Genomic DNA, 20,312 nt, shown 5'->3' on the forward strand with positions numbered 1-20,312 from the left:
AGGGTAAGGGTGTCAGTTATACACCGATTTAATGAAACCCTCATTCGCTGAAAGGCGTATAATGTAGTGAGCTCTGCCTATGTATATTGGACACGAGCACTTTGCTGCGCACTAAGTATCCGCCACGTACGGCACGCTGCCATCCTACAGAAGCCCCCACTGAGGGCGCAGGCCTGTTCCTTAAGTTCCGTGCCACTGGCAGACTGCGCCATAGCCAGTGTATCAAACTAAACATTTGTGCACCTTTATGGGTGTATAAATGGTGTTTAGTTGTCCTGTGGCTATAACGCCCTCACGTTTAGGGAGTAGGATGGGATTGTTGGTGGCGACAAATGCGTTTTTTTGTTGTATGCATACTCCTTGTGCTTTGTAGAAATCATGACAGCTGCGACAGACGACACAAATACTGCCTTAAATAATGTTTCATGTCTTCTGCTGTCAAACTGTTGTGTCAGATACATCTGTACGCCCTCGGCGCTCAAAATTAATCAGAAGTTTTCAGCTCTTCGGCCGATCGTGTATTTAGAGCTCGTTGTCGCGTTCAATAAAAGTGCTTGTAGACCTAAAGGTAAGGGTATTAGCCATGCGACAACTCAACACCTTTAAAGGTGTGAATTTTATAACCCGAAATCCAATGGTCATAAGGGACCTAAAGATAAATACTAAATTAGTTTTGTATTGATAAGGTATTTACTCAAAACCCAATGTTCGTGCATTTCTCTGTAATAAGTTTATAACTAGATGAGAAAGTGATGTTTAGAAGACCACTTACTTAGATTTTCCTTTATTTAGCAAAATGCCTTTTGTTCTGTTCCGCGCCTAAAACCCAGCACATGTTCGTCAGTGTGACGTTCCGGAGGTAAATGTACTTTTCTTTTCGTGTTTCGGCTATCATGGCTAATAAAAAGGTTCACGAAAATTGTGCGGTTAGGCTTTGGCTCTTTGACGATAATATGTCTTCGGTTCTTGGCGCTAGAAGTTTAACCAGCCCCGAGCAGACGCCCCCAAAATCAATGACGTCATACGTCGTGGCAAGCGCATGCAGGAACATCAAAGCGGTCGTGCCACCTTTCGCTACTTTTTTGCGCCTTTTCTGGCTGGTGCGGACTCTCATCTATTTGTCTGTCTATTTCTTGTTTTCGTTAGGGCAATTTTTTACTAAGGCAGTTCAAATAATTTTTCTCAATAGTATTCTTTACCATACGTTTTCTTTCTTTTTTTTTGCAAACTGCATTCCTTTCTGTTCTTTAGTTCAGCGGCCCAAAAACGCATGCCACCACATTCATCGCAAAACACGTGTTTCCATTACGCGGCACTATTGGGCTCTTCCAGACGCGCATCCTTGTGTGCAACCAGGGCTCCCTCCTGAAGCACATGGACCGGCTCGTGCTCATGCACGACGGCACCGCGTCGGTGTTCGCCACCGTCTCCGAGCTGCTGCAGCACAAGGACACGCCGCGTACGGTGCGGGTGGCCCACTCCAGGCAGGCCAATGCCAGGCAGACGACGGCCTGCGATGTCAGGTATAGCAAAGCTCTTTGCGCGAATTGCCCTTCCTCCGACCCACAGAGGACCTCGACAAGGTTCAGAGGGTTCCGAGGAGACTTACTTTGTAAGTGCTCACATTCAACGAGCATCAGATTAGTGAGTGAGTAAAACGTCTGGTGAGGCATTTCCAGTAACAAATCTGCGCGAAAGTGCCTCCTTCGCGTTTACAGAGACAGCGCAGAAAGCATCGTTACGGTTGGTTGCAAACCGAACTTCCGACTTCGACTGTCGCTAATGTGACTGCTGTCAACGTCTCCTCGTTGTCGTTCCATTGCTGAACGTCAGCATTCTCATTCGCTGCATACCAATAGCAGCGTATGAATGCGATGAATGCGCAACCCTGGGCACTTAAGTTACAGGATGTGGTCTGGCACATGCGATCCAATATAAGAGTTGTCACACTGCGTAACACGGATACACGAGAGCACCAATTTCCTTTACGCCAATGATGCAACAGTGAAATGGGGAAATTTATAAAAATATCAGTGACCGCTTCGTAAAACCTTGGCTTCACGTAGATTCCAAATTGTGCGTTGGACCTGCATATTTTTTTCCTGACCTTTACGTAAAACTAAGCCAGATGGCGGCTAGAGTGACTTCGTTTATTTTTTTTTACGCATAGGCGATGGTTCGAGCACATGCAAGAGGAGGCAAAGCTCGCTATGTTGATGATGATTATAATGATAATGATGATGATTTAGTGGCATCGCCCTTTCTGGGGGGAAACCGGGCGGGGTCAAATATTTACCTAGCCAGCTCTATTTATTCAGGTATGATGTACATGTTTCCATTCAAGCCTTTTTGTATACATCTGCTTAATTGTTTTTTCTTCTTCCTCAGAACTTCTCCATCTACATCCTATCGCTCCCAATGCCGGTAACGGATCCGGCCGTATCAATGTAATGTCACTGACGTAAATATGTAAATGTAAATATGCATAAATATGTAAATGTAAATATCACTGATGGCCTACTTGCGCCATCTGGTAGTAGAGAAAGATTGCATAAATATTATATGACCATATAAATCGATAGCGCGGCAGAAGGAGCGTTGCAAAACATTACCTATCAGGTCTGTTACCTATTAAACATTAAGACAAGTGGGTTACACGCCTATTAGGCTTTCTTCCTTGTTTTTATGCGTGTTTTTTGTACACAGTATACAGTTTGCATTGGTAAGCTGTTTATATCTGCTTAAGTATAATGCTCGTCTGCTTCTTATTTATGTAACTTTCAAGTTTGATTATCATTTGCTTTCTAAAAAGGCGCTCGTATGTTTGTAAAAAACTGCGTGTAAGAGCTGCTTTGTATCTTTGCCATAGACAAATGATCTGTGTAAATGTGGACATACTTACAGGTCTCATGCGCTAGGCACCTTGTCACTGTAAACTAAGCACACCATGTTCGCCTAAAGTTCTAATGCCATTGCCTAATGCGCATAGTTCCTGACAAGCCACATATTAAGTTTTTCACTGTGGCCCAGAGCAGCCGGTATGATGTCGAATTAAATGCATGATGAAGATGACGTAGAGGACATGCCCAAACTACAACTCGGCTCGTTGACAAAGCTCCGCCTGGCCTCGGTGCACATATTTTGAAACAGTAGGGAATGTGAAAATGGGGTAGAGAGAGAGAAAGGCAGTGAGCGAGTGGCAGCAGAAACATTGACTGCGCAGAACTATTTCCTTTTTAAACAACCTTTAAACGTGTTTTCGAAGAGATTCGTGAGGCGAATGCCTTTAATCCAAGAAACATTCTGTAGCTTTCACTGTTGTTGCACGGCAATTTTCTACGCCATTCGCGTCGCGCATACAAGAGATCAGATTACACAAGGTTCGGTGGCAGCTGACAGCGAATGGAACCATCAATAACATTCCAGAAACTTCCGATACATGCAGGCGCGTCCTGCGCTGTGGGTTAACATTGGTGAGGCGGTGAAATGTAGTCACTCGATAAAGATAAACACGTGTCGGTATTAGAGCAGTGTCGTCAGAGTGATTTTGATCCTCTCAACGGCATCGAGGGTCCAGTGGTTGCTATTCCCCTGCCTGAGTTCAGCTAACTATAAGATTACCGCAGTAACACCAATCAGCACGAACGAGTCACAAAAACAAGTCGCTGCAAAAGCCAAGCGAGATAGCTACATGACGGTGTTAACTGGCACCGAGGTCTGGCCCAGGTAACCCTCTGTTACTCCCTTTCGTCAGAAGCTGCTTAAGAATTTCGCATGTAAAGAATAAATGCGCTCAAGAGAAGTTTCTTGCTTACAATGGTTTTGTAGCTCATGTTCTCACTACAGGGAGGACAGGGACACTTCGGACCAGGATGAGGCCAAGGGAAGGATCACAGTGGAGGAAAGCATAACATCGTCAAAGGTAGGATGCATGAATTATGTGCGACAAATCGCAAAGTGTGTTCAGCGGCGACAATGCTGAAATAAGTCACCACGTATTTCGATTGTTTGAAATCGGCGCGGTGTCTACGCTAAATTTGCGTCTCAAATTCGTTAAGCTCGGATGCCGCTTTAAGCTCAAATTTAGAAGTGCGCAATCTTGTTAATAACAGGCTTCGAGTTTGTCTTCATAGAATGAATCCAAGCGTGCAAAAGAACTCACCAAAATGTTAAAATGCACGTAGGAGTTTCGTACGCAATACAACATACAGAAGGAAAATAATTTCGCCTTCGGGCGCTTCAAGCTGTAATATTTTCACATACGATCGACTAACAGCGCGCAGGCCTAATGCGACAATTATGTAGGAAGGAAAATAAAATAACAATGCAACATCAGCTACACACTGTATTGAAACTGCAAGAAGTAATTATTATGTTTTGGTGCCGTCACAAAAAGAGCTCAGCTGACGAACAATTGCGTAAATTTACAAAGACATGAACTCAACAGCATGAGGGAATTTTGTAGGATCGGGAAGGATTATACCAGAAATAGGAGAGCGACCACTGCTAATGTAAAGTTAAAGCCGCTCTGCGCTTTAATGCTTAGCATTTTCAAAAAGTTCAAGCAAGCACGGGAACAGAGTCAGCAAGCACCACTTGGGCGCCAGCATCATTGCAGACACCACGGGTCACCACTGCGACAGAGGCCGTGTAATATTGCGAAAAATATGGCTTGATGCAACGACTTTACGTTGTATCTCTGCATATCGTAACACAGCCCAAACAACACTGAACAGGAATCACGGTAATGCTAATCTCTTATATCGTCGACCCCCCCCCTCCCCCCGCCCCTGCGTCACGTGTTCAGGCGCTTATCCGGCTGTAAACTCTCACCGCCACGAGTCCCGTTTGCTCCGTGCAATGTACAGCGACGGTGTCTGGCGACGCCGGCTCTCCTCGGTACATTCAAGTCTGCCGCCAGTAGGCTGGACCGACGGACGTCTCAGTAGCACAGGAGTACAAGGTCAAGTTGCTGTTCTAAAGTGAACTTCTCCGCATTGCCACAACGTTGTCGCTATATAGACGTCCAATATTTTGCCAGCAGAGATCCGTAAAAAAAAAAAAGAAAAAAAAACAGCTTACTTGGCTATGTTTCATCACTGCAGTATCATGCACGTGTGCAGCCGATGAAGGCACCGAATTTCCACTTAGAATTTCCTTTTAATGTTTAATACCGGTCGCCATTCCTGTACTCTCTTTATGACATTGCCCGCACGCATGTATGATGTGTGCAGACTACCCTGGAGGTGGCGAGCGCCCTCTGCCGGCTGTGCGGTGTGTGCGGACCCCTGGCGCTACTGTGCTTCGTGGCGAGTGCCGGAGCAGTGGCCTGGCAGCAGCTGTACGTGAAGCGGTGGACCGACACTATGGTTGCAGGAGCTGGCTCCTCAGCCAACTGGGTTGGAGGCCTGGTCGCCATCTCGCTTTCCGACGGTAACTTTCACGGGCCGGTTGGTTGCGGCTGGCACATTGGGCCCGTCTTCTTTCATTCCGTGCAGCTTTTAGCATTGCACGCACGTATGTTAACGTACACGTGCGGCCGAATACCTGGAAAACGTAAACGTCAGCAGAAGAGCTAGTGGTGACGTATGGCAACCATGTGTTTCTCGATACCACTTGCCACGGCGGCCGCATTTCGATGGGGGCGAAATGCGAAAACACCTGTGTACTTGGATTTAGCTGCACGTTAAAGAACCCAGGTGGTCAAAATTTCCGGAATCCCCCACTAAGGCGTGCCTCATTATCACAAAGTGGTTTGGGCACGTGAAACCCCATAATTTCTTTTTCGAAGCGCGTTGGACAAACATATCTGCTCGCATCATGTGTCACATGATTGGCGGCAGAAACATAATGACTACAACGGCATTATTTACATTTTTGTTCCGGCGCGAAGAGTCGTGCAGGAGAAACGTTTCAAAATTCGCTATGCCGATCACAGTGTCACAAGATGTCGTCAACAGCACTGCTGTTTACGCGCACGTCTCCTGGTGTATCAATACACTTTGCAACTTTGGTGAAGCAGCGCACTTGGAAAAAAGACGTTCGTGCAAACATGAATAATGAGCACATACACAACCACTGAACCATGGCAGAAATCATGGATCGAAGTGATGGATCAACAAGTAGCCCTTAAGTACCTGTTAAGCAAGTTCACTGGATCGAACTGATGGATCAACAAGTAGCCCTTAAGTACCTGTTAAGAAAGTTCACTGTTACACTTGTGCCTGTTGGCTTTCAAGATGTTGTCGATTATTATCATTAACAACTGTTTAGTGAAGCAAACGATGCTGGTGCCAGTGCAGGCGAGCGAGCATATGAGGTTTCATAGAGGGTGGCAAAAACGTTTGAATTAATGAGCGGATGTTTTGTTGCCTGTGCGCATTAGCGGAGGCAGTACTAAAAGTTGTCATCTAGTCAGATTACACAGGTCAAGGCTGAGACGTTGTAGCTATAAGCGCTTGAGTGTTCGTGTCTTCAGTATCGATCATGAATTGTCCGAAATAGTTGCATTGTCAATGTGTAATCAACATGAATTCAATAGTCTTTTTCTATATGCTTACTCACTGGCTGTCATTAAATTAGTTTTCCTGCAAAATTACGCTAGTACATCAACCTTTACTTTCGTTCACGTTCACCGCTCACCTAACCGAGCTACAGTTATTTTACCTTGGTTAAATTAATAATATTTGGGGTTTTACGTGCCAAAACCACTTTCTGATTATGAGGCACGCCGTAGTGGAGGACTCCGGAAATTTTGACCACCTGGGGTTCTTTAACGTGCACCTAAATCTAAGCACACGGGTGTTTTCGCATTTCGCCCCCATCGAAATGCGGCCGCCGTGGCCGGGATTCGATCCCGCGACCTCGTGCTCAGCAGCCCAACACCATAGCCACTGAGCAACCACGGCGGGTACCTTGGTTAAATTACCCACTTATTGGTCGGCTCCAGAAACCAAAGGTTTTCGGATTAGCATTCTTGTTCGATGTGCAACTGGAGGGTTTTATTTAGGGTAAGCTATGCCATGTTTCTTTTGTTCCTGGGGAATAACTTCTCGCCGTCTAGGTTCGTGGAGCACAAACACGCTATTGTTATTCACATATGCATGTGTAATTCAAAACCTTCGCACTTCACACTGTTCCCATTTTACGCCACTTATCCGCAGAATCCTTTTTGTTCTTGGTTTCTTTTCGGTGATGTTTTCTTTCGTTCACGCGACTTGAAGTATAGCCGGCGCTCCCTGAAGGCACAAATAGATTTTATTGCGATAGCAATTATACGGTCACTCAAGGCGCATTTTCGCCGTCGCCACGATATTCCGTATAAAGTAAATATATATAAATATATATATAAATAACACCGTCCCCGCGCGCAATATGCCGTATGTGCGAGTGAAAGCGTGCGAGGATGAACCAACAATCACGGCTCAGTCTCGCACGTGCAAATGAGGAAAGCGGGAGGAAGCGCGCCGTCTTCCATCGCGCGCAAAGAACCGGGGAGATGGGAGGTAGGGGGGGGGGGGGGGCGTTGTACTTCGGTAGCAACCGCGTATGCCGTGGTCGCGCGCGCTTTACCTTGAAAGCGATTTACTTCGGGGGCAGAGTCTAGGTGGACCTTCGGCTCGTAGCTTTGTCAGTGCTCTGTTCTCGCCGCTCAGTTTGCGTTGAAGCGACAGACAGCACGAAGGTCACTTTGTTCGCTGCTGCCGCCGCGCCTCTTCATGCCTGTGTTTGGAAAGCGACTGTGCGCGGTCATCTACTGTGATGCGTGCACGTTTGCCTGTGCGCGGTGACACCATGATTGGTATTTAGTACGTAAGCGAGTGTTTACAAAATTATACTGCCGATAAAACTGCTATCCTTACTTATTTTGGGTGTCTAATTATTTGCTACCGCAATCACTGCTTGGCTTTCGGGCGAAGCTGAGGTTCTTTTTATATCTCTAAAATGAAAGCTATGTCTCGACCTGTGTCATCAGAGAGATGCAGAGAAGGTTCACATGTCCATGGTCGCGGTAGTGGTTCATGATCGGGAGGAAATACCGAGGTCATTTATGAGTGCTTTCCTGCAACCTCCCTATCACTCCGAAATTTGCATATTTTTGAATGCAGTGCCTTTATTAAGGTCCATTATTATTTCTTTATTTATGGGGTTCTACGTGCCAAAGCCAAGATCTGTATAGGAGGTACGCCGTAGTCGGGGACTCCGGAAATTTGACTCACCTGGGGTTCTCTAACGTGCACATAAACCTAAGTACACGGGTGTTTTCGCATTTCGCCCCCATCAAGATGCGGCCAGCGTGGCTGGGATTCGATCCCGCGACGTCGTGCTTAGCAGCCCAACACCATAAACGTCCTTTATTCAGCACACCACTGCTGCGCTGTGCATTTACCCAGAAAAGGGGTTTAAAGGCATCACGTTTGGGATAACCGAACTTCTTTTATCCACACGTAGCTTCTTTTTGCCGTTGAAGATCAAGGAAGCGATCCGGCTGGCTTTTATATCACTGAATGCCGACAACTTAGTTTCCAAGCAAGCTGTTACTGCAAATATAGATCCGCGCCAATCTCTTTAAACCCATTTAAACAGCAGGCAATCTACAGAAATCATGCGAATAATCTTGAAAATAAATTACTAAGTCGAAGATTTCTACCATCCCTTTCTTAACGGTGCGTAATCCACGCCTATGAAGTTTCATCGCCGGGCACAACTCACTACTACACAGTTTCAGCTGTATATACAAAGCTGCTCTCTTGGGGCAAGTGGGTATGTAAAAATTTGTTTCGGGAGTTTGATTACGAGGAATAAATTCTAGTAATCAATGCACCCTCAAAGCGTCTGCTTGTGTCTTTCTTTCAGTTGCGTTTGCTCTTATCTCGCAATGTACATGCGTCATATGACGTTACTGATGGTATGAGTACGACTGTGAGAACTGGAGAAAAAAGAAATCTGTCGTTGGGAAGTTAGCGCTGCGTGCTGTCTCACGTATGTTGTGTTGCGTGTCGTTGTGAAAATTAGGCAATGGTTACGTGCGCGTTTCAACATCGCTCGCGGTGTGTAACTTTCCCCCCTACGGTGTGTCCAGTGCTGTTCCGTACGGCCGGCGGTTTCCTCCTGGCGGCGAGCTCGCAGCGGCTGTCGCGGCTGATACACCGATCCATGCTGGAGCACCTGCTGGCCAGTCCAATGTCCTTCTTCGACTCGACGCCGCGGGGCCGCATACTGGCGCGCTTCTCCACGGATCTGGACGCCATAGACGCCCGACTGTACCTAGGCGGCAAGCAGAGCCTGCAGAACGCGTTCATCACCATCGCCAAGCTGGTCGTTGTGGGGACGCAGACGCCACCCGTGCTGGCCGTGGGAGTGGTCGCCATCGTCGCCATGGTCCTTATTATGGTACACGTCTTTCCGTCTGGGCTGTTAGAGGGCGTCCCCTCTCGACAGCTGCGCATTAACATGCAGTGCATGTGTTGCCGCCGCCCCTATACAGCGCTTTCTGGGAGGTCCTCCTGAAACCCCGCAATTTGCTAAAAGGATGAACACGCTCAAGAAAGCTCTCGCTGAATGGGTTAGCGTGACACGTGTGCAACATGTACACGCACGCGCAGTAGACACCCCTTTTGACGCAGAACATGTATGCGGCATACACTGAAACGCTGGCGCGAATACGCTGCGGTAACTAGGTCGTGTCCGCATCCGCGCCCCAGGGATGGCACTCTTTCTCTCTCTGGGTAACAAAAGCGAATCTCGAAGGCCACGCTCTTGGTGACTGCGCGTGCCAGAAGCACTTGCAACGCCGGAAAATACGTCACAGACACCATGTTATTGGCATCATCCCTTGCCGCCTCCAAACGCGTGGACGTACCGACGTGCAGATTACTTTCCACAAACGTCGAGGCAGCTCGACAACTTAAGCGCCGTATCTTTGTGTCCGGTCCGGTGACATCGGTGCGAACAGTGTAGCGTGATTTAAGTCACCGCTAGTGTGTGCAACTCAGTTGCCCTTTATATATTTCAGTCACCTGCGTTCTCCCGCCGGCCTGCGTGCACAAAATCGTGCAGGGAGGTAAAGCTGGACGAATTTTATTGCCATGCGAACTGGCAGAGTCAGACTTTCTCTGCGGTCATAACTTCGTTTCTTGCACCTCAATTGTATTAAACTGTGATACTGCAGAGACAGGTTCATCTATGAGAATTCACACTGCCTCAGCAGACCATGCACTTAGCTTTGACTTCTCCACTTTCGCTGTCCTTAAATGTTCTTATCTTTTCAAGGCAGAATATTTCCGAGCATCCGTTTTCCAAGATCTTGCCAGGCGTAGTAGATGGAACCGAGTTGATATCACCTGTGTTACTTTTGAAATATTTCGCATCCTACCGATTTGGCGTGCTGCGCTTAGGTTACGAGAAGGAAAGGGTCAAGCAGGTGTTAGTTTTGTGTTTGTTTACATTGAATACGAAACCATACGGTATCGTAACATGAAGATTATTGAATGTCATCGGGCACGAGTGCATCTAAGGCCAAAGAGCGCCAGGAGTATCACATTTAAATTCGTGAATTATTTTCTGTGAGGACGAAGGGAAAGCTACGGAGACAAAGAGCATGCGTGACTGCGCTCCGTAAGATAGTTACACAGTCTGATTCGCTAACCTTTCCCTGGTAATAAGAACATCAACATCTTATTTACTGCAACACTTATTCTTAAAGAAGACTTGAAATGCACCGTTGGGCATTAAACATTAATTTTATTTTCTCGCTTTGCTCTTGCGCCGTCTTGGTAAATACAAAACCCTCACAAGTCGCAAGATACGCTAATCCAGTATCGACTCCAAGAGACTGAAAGTGAAGGCTCTGCTGAACTCTGCCGGACTACTTGGCGCAGTAACACATGTGCAGAAGCTCCTCCCTATTCTCTTCCCCTTATACAGAAGTATGATACTGTTTATACAGAGCATGGACACTAAACATTGATGCTATACGACACTACACACGGTGCCCCAGCTAACATTAGCCAGACTTAAAAATACGCCGATGCACTCCAAGACGACGCGATCAAATGCTGTTGCTGACTATTGTATAGAGTAGGTCAGACTTTTCTGTATTCCCCTTAGATACATAATTAGTAAAGATTAATTAACCAAGTTCCGAAACACCGAAGTTAGGTGAAAAATTAAAAAAAAAGTTGTACAGTGGTTTCGAAACCATCCGTATAAACAGTTCCTAACTTTTTATCTATTCATAAATAATTTTTCCCCTTGCTGCAGATGCCCACGAAATACGAAAAAAAAAGAAGACAATCTGGTATTCCCACTTGCGCGCCGGGATTGCAGTTCTAGCAAACGTTCTGCGTACAGACGACCATTTAGCAGTGTGTGCTGCCTCTTTAAAGGCGACAGGGCAAGCGTTATCGCAACAAAAGCGATAAGGGTTGCTGGCGTAAATCGCACAGCCAACGCCTGCGTAACTGCCCTATCGCCTTTTAAGCGGCAGCACACCCTAGTAAATGCTACGTTCGTTTGTACGCGGAACGTTCGGGAGCACAGTAATCACGTCGCGCAAGCGGTCATGTCACGTGGTACTGCAACGGCATATTTTTAAACTCTGGCTACATTTAGCTGGGACACCCAGTCGAAATTTCACGGTATCAATACTGTGTTACTGATGATTTTTCAGCTACCTTCTCTAGAGTAATTTTTCTTACAAGCTCTGCCGCAGTCCAGATGCTTTTGGTTTCATTGCTATAGAAGCCCCACGCAGGCTTGTGCACGTTGCAGCAAAATGTAATCGATTAAAATTGCAATACGCTCTTTAAAAAAATTCGATCGATTACAGTGACCAGTTATTTCCCCACAAAAGTAATTGAGCAATTACTAAAAGCGATTGCTCATTTTATCGCTAATTCCCCTCCTCCCTACGTTTACTAACATTGCACAAATAGAGTAAATAGAATGAGCTGGCCTGTCTCTTCCAATGCGCACCTTGCAGTCCTTGCCACATTGTTTATGTTCGCTAGGCATTGCTTTTAAAAATTTTATTCCCTAGTCTTCCCTAGTTTTCTTGCGATAACATGTCGGCAGCGACATTGACAACTCGCGCGGTGGACACGCTGGAGAGGAGGGATGTCTTGTAATGTAGAAACGCTTTCCTCACAAGATTGTGGTTACCCAATGCCGTGATGCTTGGCTCTGGGATCTCTAGAAAGTGCAGCACTTCATCGAGAGCCCCCCCCCCTCCCCCCCCCACCGGGGGGCTAGGGGAGGGCACTCCCGATAGGGCCAGCGAAAAATACAAATGTACGGAAAGGTCGTATATAGCTGATTCCGTGGCATAAACGTCAGAAGTGACCATCGCTATCGAGCCATAGAAGCGCTGTTTCAATTTGTCAGCCATAATGCGATGGACCTGGTCTCGGTGCCCTTCACTGGTTAACCATATAGAGTTAATCGGTTAATTGTAATAAACGCCAAGGAATGGTCATGTTCCTTGAAAACGTAACCAAATCTGTAATGTTGTTATTGGAAATGTGCGTATTATTCAGCAATAAAAGTTCTGTTCGTCTGTTGCAATCTCGAAAAAAAGTAGGTGTATATGAGTCGCATAGGTTCAAACGGGTGGAAACATACGCGTTTAACGGCCTAAAGCTTCTGTCTACGTTAGCGAAGAATATTTGAGGAGCAGTTCGTTCCGCTAATGGCAGCCGCCTATAAGCGCTTCCAGGAGGGAGAGAGTGAAAGTTACTATACGATTAAAAATGTCGAGGCTGCACTTCTAAGCGTGCAAACTTGCAAGCCTATCATGTTAAGGTGACCGAGGTGTAGCTGTAATGCGAGAGAGATATAACATGCATAGAAAGGCAGGCAACTTAACTAAAGGTTTTCCAGACCTCGCTCGGGGAAGGGGGGGAGGGGGCAGCTGGTAGCGAAATGAAAAAAAAAATAAAGAGAATGGAAGAAGCTGCAGGACCCTCATTGTGGGCAGATCACTCATGTGCATGTTTTCATTCCTTTAAATTCTTTAGTCTCCCCCCAAAATAAAAATAAAAAATCGAAACCGCTTCACATGTCAGAGCTTGTTCCGTGAAAAACGTAACATGTTACACGTAAGTGGTTGTTAAAAAACAGTTGAATGACAGTGAGCGTTACGGAACATCGAAAGTAAGGGTTAAATAACGCAATGACCAAAAAAAGAAAATGTAACGATGTAAAGTAACTAATTACATGTAATTACATACAACTCTGCTCTAGGGACACTTGAAGTGCCTTCTCACCCTGGCACCCTGTCACGAGGTGCGTCCTGCTGTCCTGGCATTGACGACGCCCTGCGCGTGGAGGCTTAGGAGGTCTCCATAGACACGCATTGCATTTAGCTGCAAAAACGACAAAGCCAAGTCGATTTATGTCCACGCCTCGCTCAAGTGGCTATGCCCAACAACTAGGAGGTGTTGCACTGCCCCAGCCAGGGCAGCTGGCGTGAGCTTAGCACGCATACATACGTTTGCGTTCCTGCTGAAAAAGCTATGCGCATACCACACGCACCATGGTGCACATACTAACATAAACGGAACGCACATTGAACGTCAATCTGAATCAGTCTGATCCTATCATGGAGGGTTGGCGAATGGCGGTGTCGCCTCGTGCGCCATTGATGTGAAATTCCGCTAGCGCTGCAGCCGGCGTTTCTCTTCGCGTCAGGGTTGTGGCACACTCCGCCATGTCGATGTTGCCGCCGCCGCAGCAGAAGTACTGCAGAAATGCGCAGCAGAAGTTACGCCGCCTGTCACACTCGCGCATTGTTTATAACACCGCGCGAGGAGCTCAAGAGCAACCCTTGCAATCGCTTTCACTGTTCCGGGCCAAAACTGCCAATTTTTTTCTTCTTTTCCGTCTTCCTCTTGCAGAGGGGCTCGATACAGGCGTCAAACGCGGCGCGCTACCTGGAGAGCCGGAACCTGAGCCGCATGCTGCAACACCTGACCGAGACGCGCGACTCGCTGAGCACGGTGCGCTGCCTGGGAGCGGTGCCGCGGTTCAAACTGCACTACCAGAGGCTGTCGGACCTCGGGCTGCGCGCCTTCGGGGGGTTCTGCATGTGCTATCGCTTCTCGCGCTTCGCGGCCGGCCTGTGCGGCTTGGTCGTGGTGCTCGCGGCCCTAGGGTTCTCCGTGGCGCTGGCCGGCCGTGAGCCGGCGGAGCAGGCGAGCAGCAGCGTGGCGCTGGCGCTCAGCTCCTCCCTGTCGGTGAGTGGCTGCCACGAACTGGCCGCCTATATATGCCTACATGGGGGAATGCGCCGCGCACAACACGGTTGAAGCCAGACGCATCGCTCAGCATGTGATGATCACTTCGGAGCACGCGGTAGGTTTTCACTGCGCCCGCTCTGCAGGCTGGGACGGGGCAGCCGAGCGAGACGAGACTGGCGTTTCGGCAATCGCCCGACGGTTGTGTGCGCAGGCCCGAGTGAGAGCGGGTACGAGAGAGAAAGTCTGGGTGCTGTTGCTCCTTGAATATCTGACCTTGGCTAGGTACTACGAAGGAGAAGCTTCGTTGCTCGTTTTGTATGCGTTTGTCCTTAGGCGTGCCGGCACCGCGGAGTGTCGTCGCGCGCCTGTGCCTAGATACCGTGCGTCGTCCACAAGTTTTCCTCTCGCTTCTCCTCGGATGCTAGAGCTCCCCTTGTGTAGGGTACCAAACCGCACGTGCCTGTAGTAGACTTCCCTACCTTTCCTTCCTTCTTTCCCTCCTCTTCCCTCCTTGGATTTTACTCGCACAGTGCAATGGCGCGGACGATTGTTGGCGTGGCCCGGGTTCGAACCCAGAGGCCTGGGTTCGATTCCCACCCAGACCGAAACGTACTAAAAGTTCTGTCCGAAGCAATTAATTTACTTTGTTTACAGGAACATCCCAGAGACACTTGACGTCCATCCGAGCACTTTTCGGCGTGTTTTTAATCTTTGCGCTGTCGGCCATTTTTCGTACCATCTGTCGGTCACGCTGATCCCGGCGGATTATCGCGTAAGGCTGCATGTTGTGATTTCGCATTAAATAACATATTCACAATGACGATTACAAAAAGTGCAGGAGGACAAAATTAGTCCTCGAACTGTGTAGCAACTATCTCGTATTGTCCGCAGATCCCGATGATGACGGTAGCCCTGTGCCTGTCGCTCTACGTGGTCCTTCAAGGCACAGTCTGCTTCGAGCGGGACCTAGAATACACAGAACTGCCCGCAGAGGTGAGTATGATACGTTGTGGGGAAAGGCTAGCGGTTCCCGTGGAGACAAAATAAATAAACGGTGTATTCCGGAAGAAAAAAAGATATATGCAGATCCAACGCCCATCTTGATCTACGTGACGCGATTACTTAAACGCGATCTACGTGACGCGATTATCATATACTATCGAATGGTATGCGTACAATCTAATTTTACGTTTATCCTAATCAGCGTGCAACATCTTACACCACTTTTAAACATACGCACTGCACAGGTTACAAATTCAACTTCATGCAAGGTTTACTTATGTTTATGCATTAAACACCGTTCACGAGGTATCCGCGAATCTTTACTGATTGCGCGGTCGCTGTACCTTCAAACATCCGTATATTCCTGGATGCGGCTCGCAAAGTTTGCGAACCAACTTATGAAAGATACAGCGCGTGTCGCTCGTGAATTGAATGATCGCGCAGTGTCGGAGGAGAGCATCGGTAGCCAATGGGTCCAGGCCTCGCTTAACATAAAAGACATTGAACGCATTGCTAAATCACAGTTGAGGACAAGCGGGGTGTGTGATAGACGAACCCCCGCATCTAGAAATGCCCGTTCACTTGGAAGCCGATGCTTGACTCGATATAGATGACGCATGGCGGGAACGTTCCCAAGGCACACATTCCGTTGACTTGCGGCGTTCACGTCACGCAATATTTTTACCGAGTCAAGATTTAGCTTCAAGTTAAGGCGCGTTTCTGGATAAGGGGATTAAAACTAGTAGCGTGTATCATCGCGCTTGTGCACACAACGCCCTCGCCCTTCCCAGCCTTTTATTAACGCCTGAGATTAGGGGTGTCAAAGTGGAAAAGGATTATGTGTTTAAAGTGCGGGAAGCTGGTCATGCGGTAGAGGTAGGGAATCGGATAGCTTAGAAGGGCAGATTGTATATATAAGAATACGGACGACGCACGTGGAAACAAGGTTTCTTTTTGTATTGTTAAACATTTCGGCTGGTGGGCCAACATTCGCCGTCACGAATATATATATATATATATATATATATATATATATATATATATATATATATTGCAACTGTGGGTAGTCTGCATTACGCCACTATCAGATGCACTTCGCTCCTTGAAGAGACAGGGCATGTGTCGAGTGCGCTCCTCAACAACTCACACTGAATGTGGTCAACTCGATTATATCACGGAATCCACACCTCAAAGAGGTGCTACGTAATGCTAGCGCATCTCTCTCGCACTTGCCGCTAACTTTGATTTTTTTTTTAAATTGTTAGCAATTACGCTGCGGAACCGCCCGAGGCGCATTCAAGCCCTGGGCGCCACCGCCGCCACCGTGCTGTCTCACTATCGACGGTGTATATGCGCGGCCTGCTCGTGGAGGCTCAGAAGGACTCGAGAGACGAGGAGTGCCTCTTGCAGCACGAACGACGTACACACCCTGTCAACGCTGATCTCAATCAGCGCAGTGGTGTAGCAGGGCCATTCTTCTTTGCTCCGCAGCCAACATGAGAGTCGAGTGGCTCGCCGAGCAGGTTCAGGAACTCCTGCTAGCCCTGCTAGCAGGGTGCGTGTCGCAAGTCACGCGGTGTTTTCCGCAAAGTAGCATCGGGATAGGTGTGCCAGACATCAACGTTGCCACAGCAACCGCGCTCCTGAAGCTCTCGCCGCTGTTGCTCTCAACTTCTGGAAAGTGAGATAACATCTTTCAGCCCCTGTCCTTGTAGAAGCAGATTCCGTTCGCGAGACAAGCCGAGTTCGGAGTGGGGTGTGTAAGCTGGAAAGTTGTTTTTTGACTGTGAGTCTGAGTGTCAGCCAGTAACAGAGACATTCACGTAATCACGGCGCAGACCTTCATCGTCTGCTTCAACATGCCACTGAAAAAACAGAAAAAACAGGGCGGCTGCTTCACTACAACCGTTGCAGAAGTTTCGCAGGCTTTGTTCTGACGCGCGTCAACAGCGCCCACTTTGGTGGCTCGTAGAAATGCCTGTTCGAATTTCGCACCCATCTACTCCGGCGAGCTGTCTGGAGGCTGCAGAGGGAGACGGCACACCAACATAGCTGCTCTTCCGTCTTCACGAACATAATGTCGGGGCCTCTCCTATATTTGCTTCTTTCATCCATGCTTGCGCCCATACAATTTCTCTCTATACTACGTAGAGCGAAATCTAGCTCTCCGGCACTGTTGCGTAAGTGGGAATGCAGGTATATGGTGACTTCGGATCGGCATCGTTCTTGGAGAGCCAGGACACCTTGAAGGCGCGCCTGGCTAGCATCGTTCCATCGGTCACAGGGTTCCATTTGCTACTAAAACAGCACGTAAAGGGCTATGCTAGCTTTATTATTACAACAATCATGTTTATTTAAATTAATTATGAAGTCTTGTCCTTGAGTGTACTGTTGTATCAAACGTAAAAAGTTTCAGCGGGCCTATAAAGTTGGAGGACAGACGACAAGATTACCCCTCGCATTTTAACAGTTTGCAGTCTGTTCTTGCTTTTCTTCGCTTGATTATGCATTGTGGCAGAGTAACATTTATCGAGAGATGTAATGTGGGCGAACGAAAACATTTTATGAAGATTTTCTTTTAAGAAGGTATTACTCGTGTAGCCATATCCACATTTTAGATGAAGTCTCGTACAACAGCAGCCAACACAAGCCTCGCACACCGATATACTGTCATTCCCATGACGCCATAACGCTTGCTAGAAAGTTCCAATACACGGTGGTGCCAGATTTCCCTCTATAGGTAATATAGTGAGAAACTATGCTTGCACCATTTATGTCGGACGCCTTGAGCGCCATCAGCGGCGCGCCTCATCACGCTAACGTTGTCAGACGCCTGGTAGCTGCTGGGGTGCTGTTTCTTCTTCCGAGCAGCGGTTTCCCAGCGTGCTGAGTCGTTCCTACATGTCGTACCAGCGTACAGTTAGAACACCGTCCGAGGAGTTCGACGCTTAACCTTGCTATTACTGTAGAATGCTTCGCCCGTAGGAGGGAATCTACCAAGTTCTTTTATCTCGCCTTTCATACAGCATCTAGTTCGTACTACTTTATTTCACGCGCTAAGAGTACCCAACTGGCAATTACACCGGCTGACCTCTCTGCCATCCCCTTTCATTTTTTCCTCCTCCTTTGTAACACTTGAATGCTAGTAAATTCTCCAATGTGTCGTGAAGTGCCAGTTAGTTGCGAGACGCGGTTGAACTCTGCGGTGCGCGGCGCGACTGATAAATTGTTACTGCATTGGACGACTAGACGTATTGAGCATTATGAACTGACTCCCCCTACAAATTTATTTGAGGACGTATTATTCTGCGCTTCGTGCGCGTCTTACGTTTCAGTTCACAATGTCCTGTCCTCAACTCGAATCGCCGCCCTAAGTTCCACCATGTACGAAACCCCCGCTGTTTGCCACCCCAAAATTAACGTATTCACTTCTCGCTACAGGTCGACGTTGAGAAAAGTGCCTCGGATGGAGGCGACGCCGGCGCTGGCCTGCTTGTCGCACCAATGTTCGGAGACACCTGGCCCAGCGAAGGTCTAGTGGAGTTTGAGAAGTACTCGGCCTCTTACCGCCCAGAAGTACTGCCCGACGTGCTCAAGGGTGTCACCTTCGTCGTCGAACCCAAGGAGAAGGTGAAGTAATCCGTGCGATCTGGTAGTTTGTCTGTTGCCTTCCATGTGTCATCCCGACGAACACTTGTCGGATCGGCCGACGGGTGGGGCAGTGTCCGAAGAAGCGCTGGTCCAGCGTTCGATCCCTGGGTCAAGGCAATTTTTTTCTTCAATTGCGAAGATTTCTTTACGAGCAATCATGGGACGTAGTGTTCAGCCATTACCGACAAAGCTAATACCGTAGTGTTTACTTTATTTTACTGAACTGCCGGTGTAAACCACTGGTGGCGATGTAATCGTTAACGCGCACTCCTTTTGTGATTTTGGTTCGACGAGAACACCAACGCGACGTAAAAATTAGCCAAACGCATTGTAGTTCCACAAAGCGCCACTAGATGTCGTAACCAGCTTCGCTACTGCGAAACACATAAAGCATACTTGATTAAATCAAGCAGGCAACAACGACTGGCGGCTCAAGGCACTTTGTGTGCTTTCGCGGACTTTTTCACGAGTTTTTCATACTGGTCTACAATTTTCTGACTGACACTTTTCATCTAATTATAATAAATTAGAAGTTGATTCTTTAGATAAGACTAATTATGTAGTTAGGTGGAATGCAAAAAATACTTCGAGTATCTCCAAGCGACGAAAAAGAAGTTTATTTGGTTCTGTCAAACTACGTGGCATTTGCATATTTTTAAATCTGGGTGCATGACAGTAAGGACACCCTGTATACGCTGTTTGCAAAGCATATACAACGCTATACATTCAGTCATACAAAGAACCACCGGCAATGACATTAATCCCCTTGCACGGCGACGAAGTCGGGACGCAAGCCAGCAAGTCCCCAGCTTTTGTCCTCTTCCGCTGCTTTATGCATGCCTTCTACACTTGCGAAATCAAAGGAACGCAAACACCTAAAACCCACTTAAACAACAACGTGATACTATCACTCTCAGATGGAGCTATAAGGACATGACTCCAAGGCCCATGAGCCTGTCCAGTGTTCGTCGAATAACGGCGAGACAGCGTAGTACCACACAAATGATTTGCGATTTTGATTGCCTAATTACGACACATCGTAACGTAACACAGTCTGGTTGGCGTTTATGACCCATGTTGTTACGCTTAATGATGCAAATGGACTCTTTGTATCCACACGCGTACTTGTCTTTATCGGGTGACACGTTTCACCGCCTAACAAATGTTATCGCACGGCACAGGACGCGCCTGCATGTATCGAACGTTTCTGGAATGTTATCGATACTTCCATCCGCTTTCGACAACGATCGGCTAGCGTAAGCTATTACGCGTTCAAGTCCATCTTTTATCTGGACTAGGACGGCACCGAGGTCTACGCTACTGGCGTCAGTGTGGTATCGGTATCGGCGTCCTCTTCGAAGTGCACAAGTACTGGGAGCGACTGCATGCGTCATTTGAGTTCCTCAAATGCGTCGGCCTGCG

General features: G+C 47.7%; 1 protein-coding gene across 1 annotated transcript in view; it reads left to right on the top strand.

Annotated features, from left to right (window-relative positions):
* The window catches only part of LOC142557112 (ATP-binding cassette sub-family C member 3-like), a 66,660-nt gene that overhangs the window by 30,628 nt on the left and 15,720 nt on the right, over positions 1-20,312 (top strand). Inside the window, exons 13-19 of the mRNA XM_075668726.1 lie at positions 1,333-1,523; positions 3,847-3,922; positions 5,235-5,433; positions 9,083-9,393; positions 13,896-14,234; positions 15,129-15,230; positions 18,681-18,869. Of these exons, the coding sequence (XP_075524841.1) occupies positions 1,333-1,523; positions 3,847-3,922; positions 5,235-5,433; positions 9,083-9,393; positions 13,896-14,234; positions 15,129-15,230; positions 18,681-18,869 (1,407 nt within the window). The remainder of the gene's footprint in view (positions 1-1,332; positions 1,524-3,846; positions 3,923-5,234; positions 5,434-9,082; positions 9,394-13,895; positions 14,235-15,128; positions 15,231-18,680; positions 18,870-20,312) is intronic.

This window comes from Dermacentor variabilis, chromosome 9 (genome assembly GCF_050947875.1).
Source record: "Dermacentor variabilis isolate Ectoservices chromosome 9, ASM5094787v1, whole genome shotgun sequence".
NCBI classification, from domain to species: Eukaryota; Metazoa; Arthropoda; class Arachnida; order Ixodida; family Ixodidae; genus Dermacentor; species Dermacentor variabilis.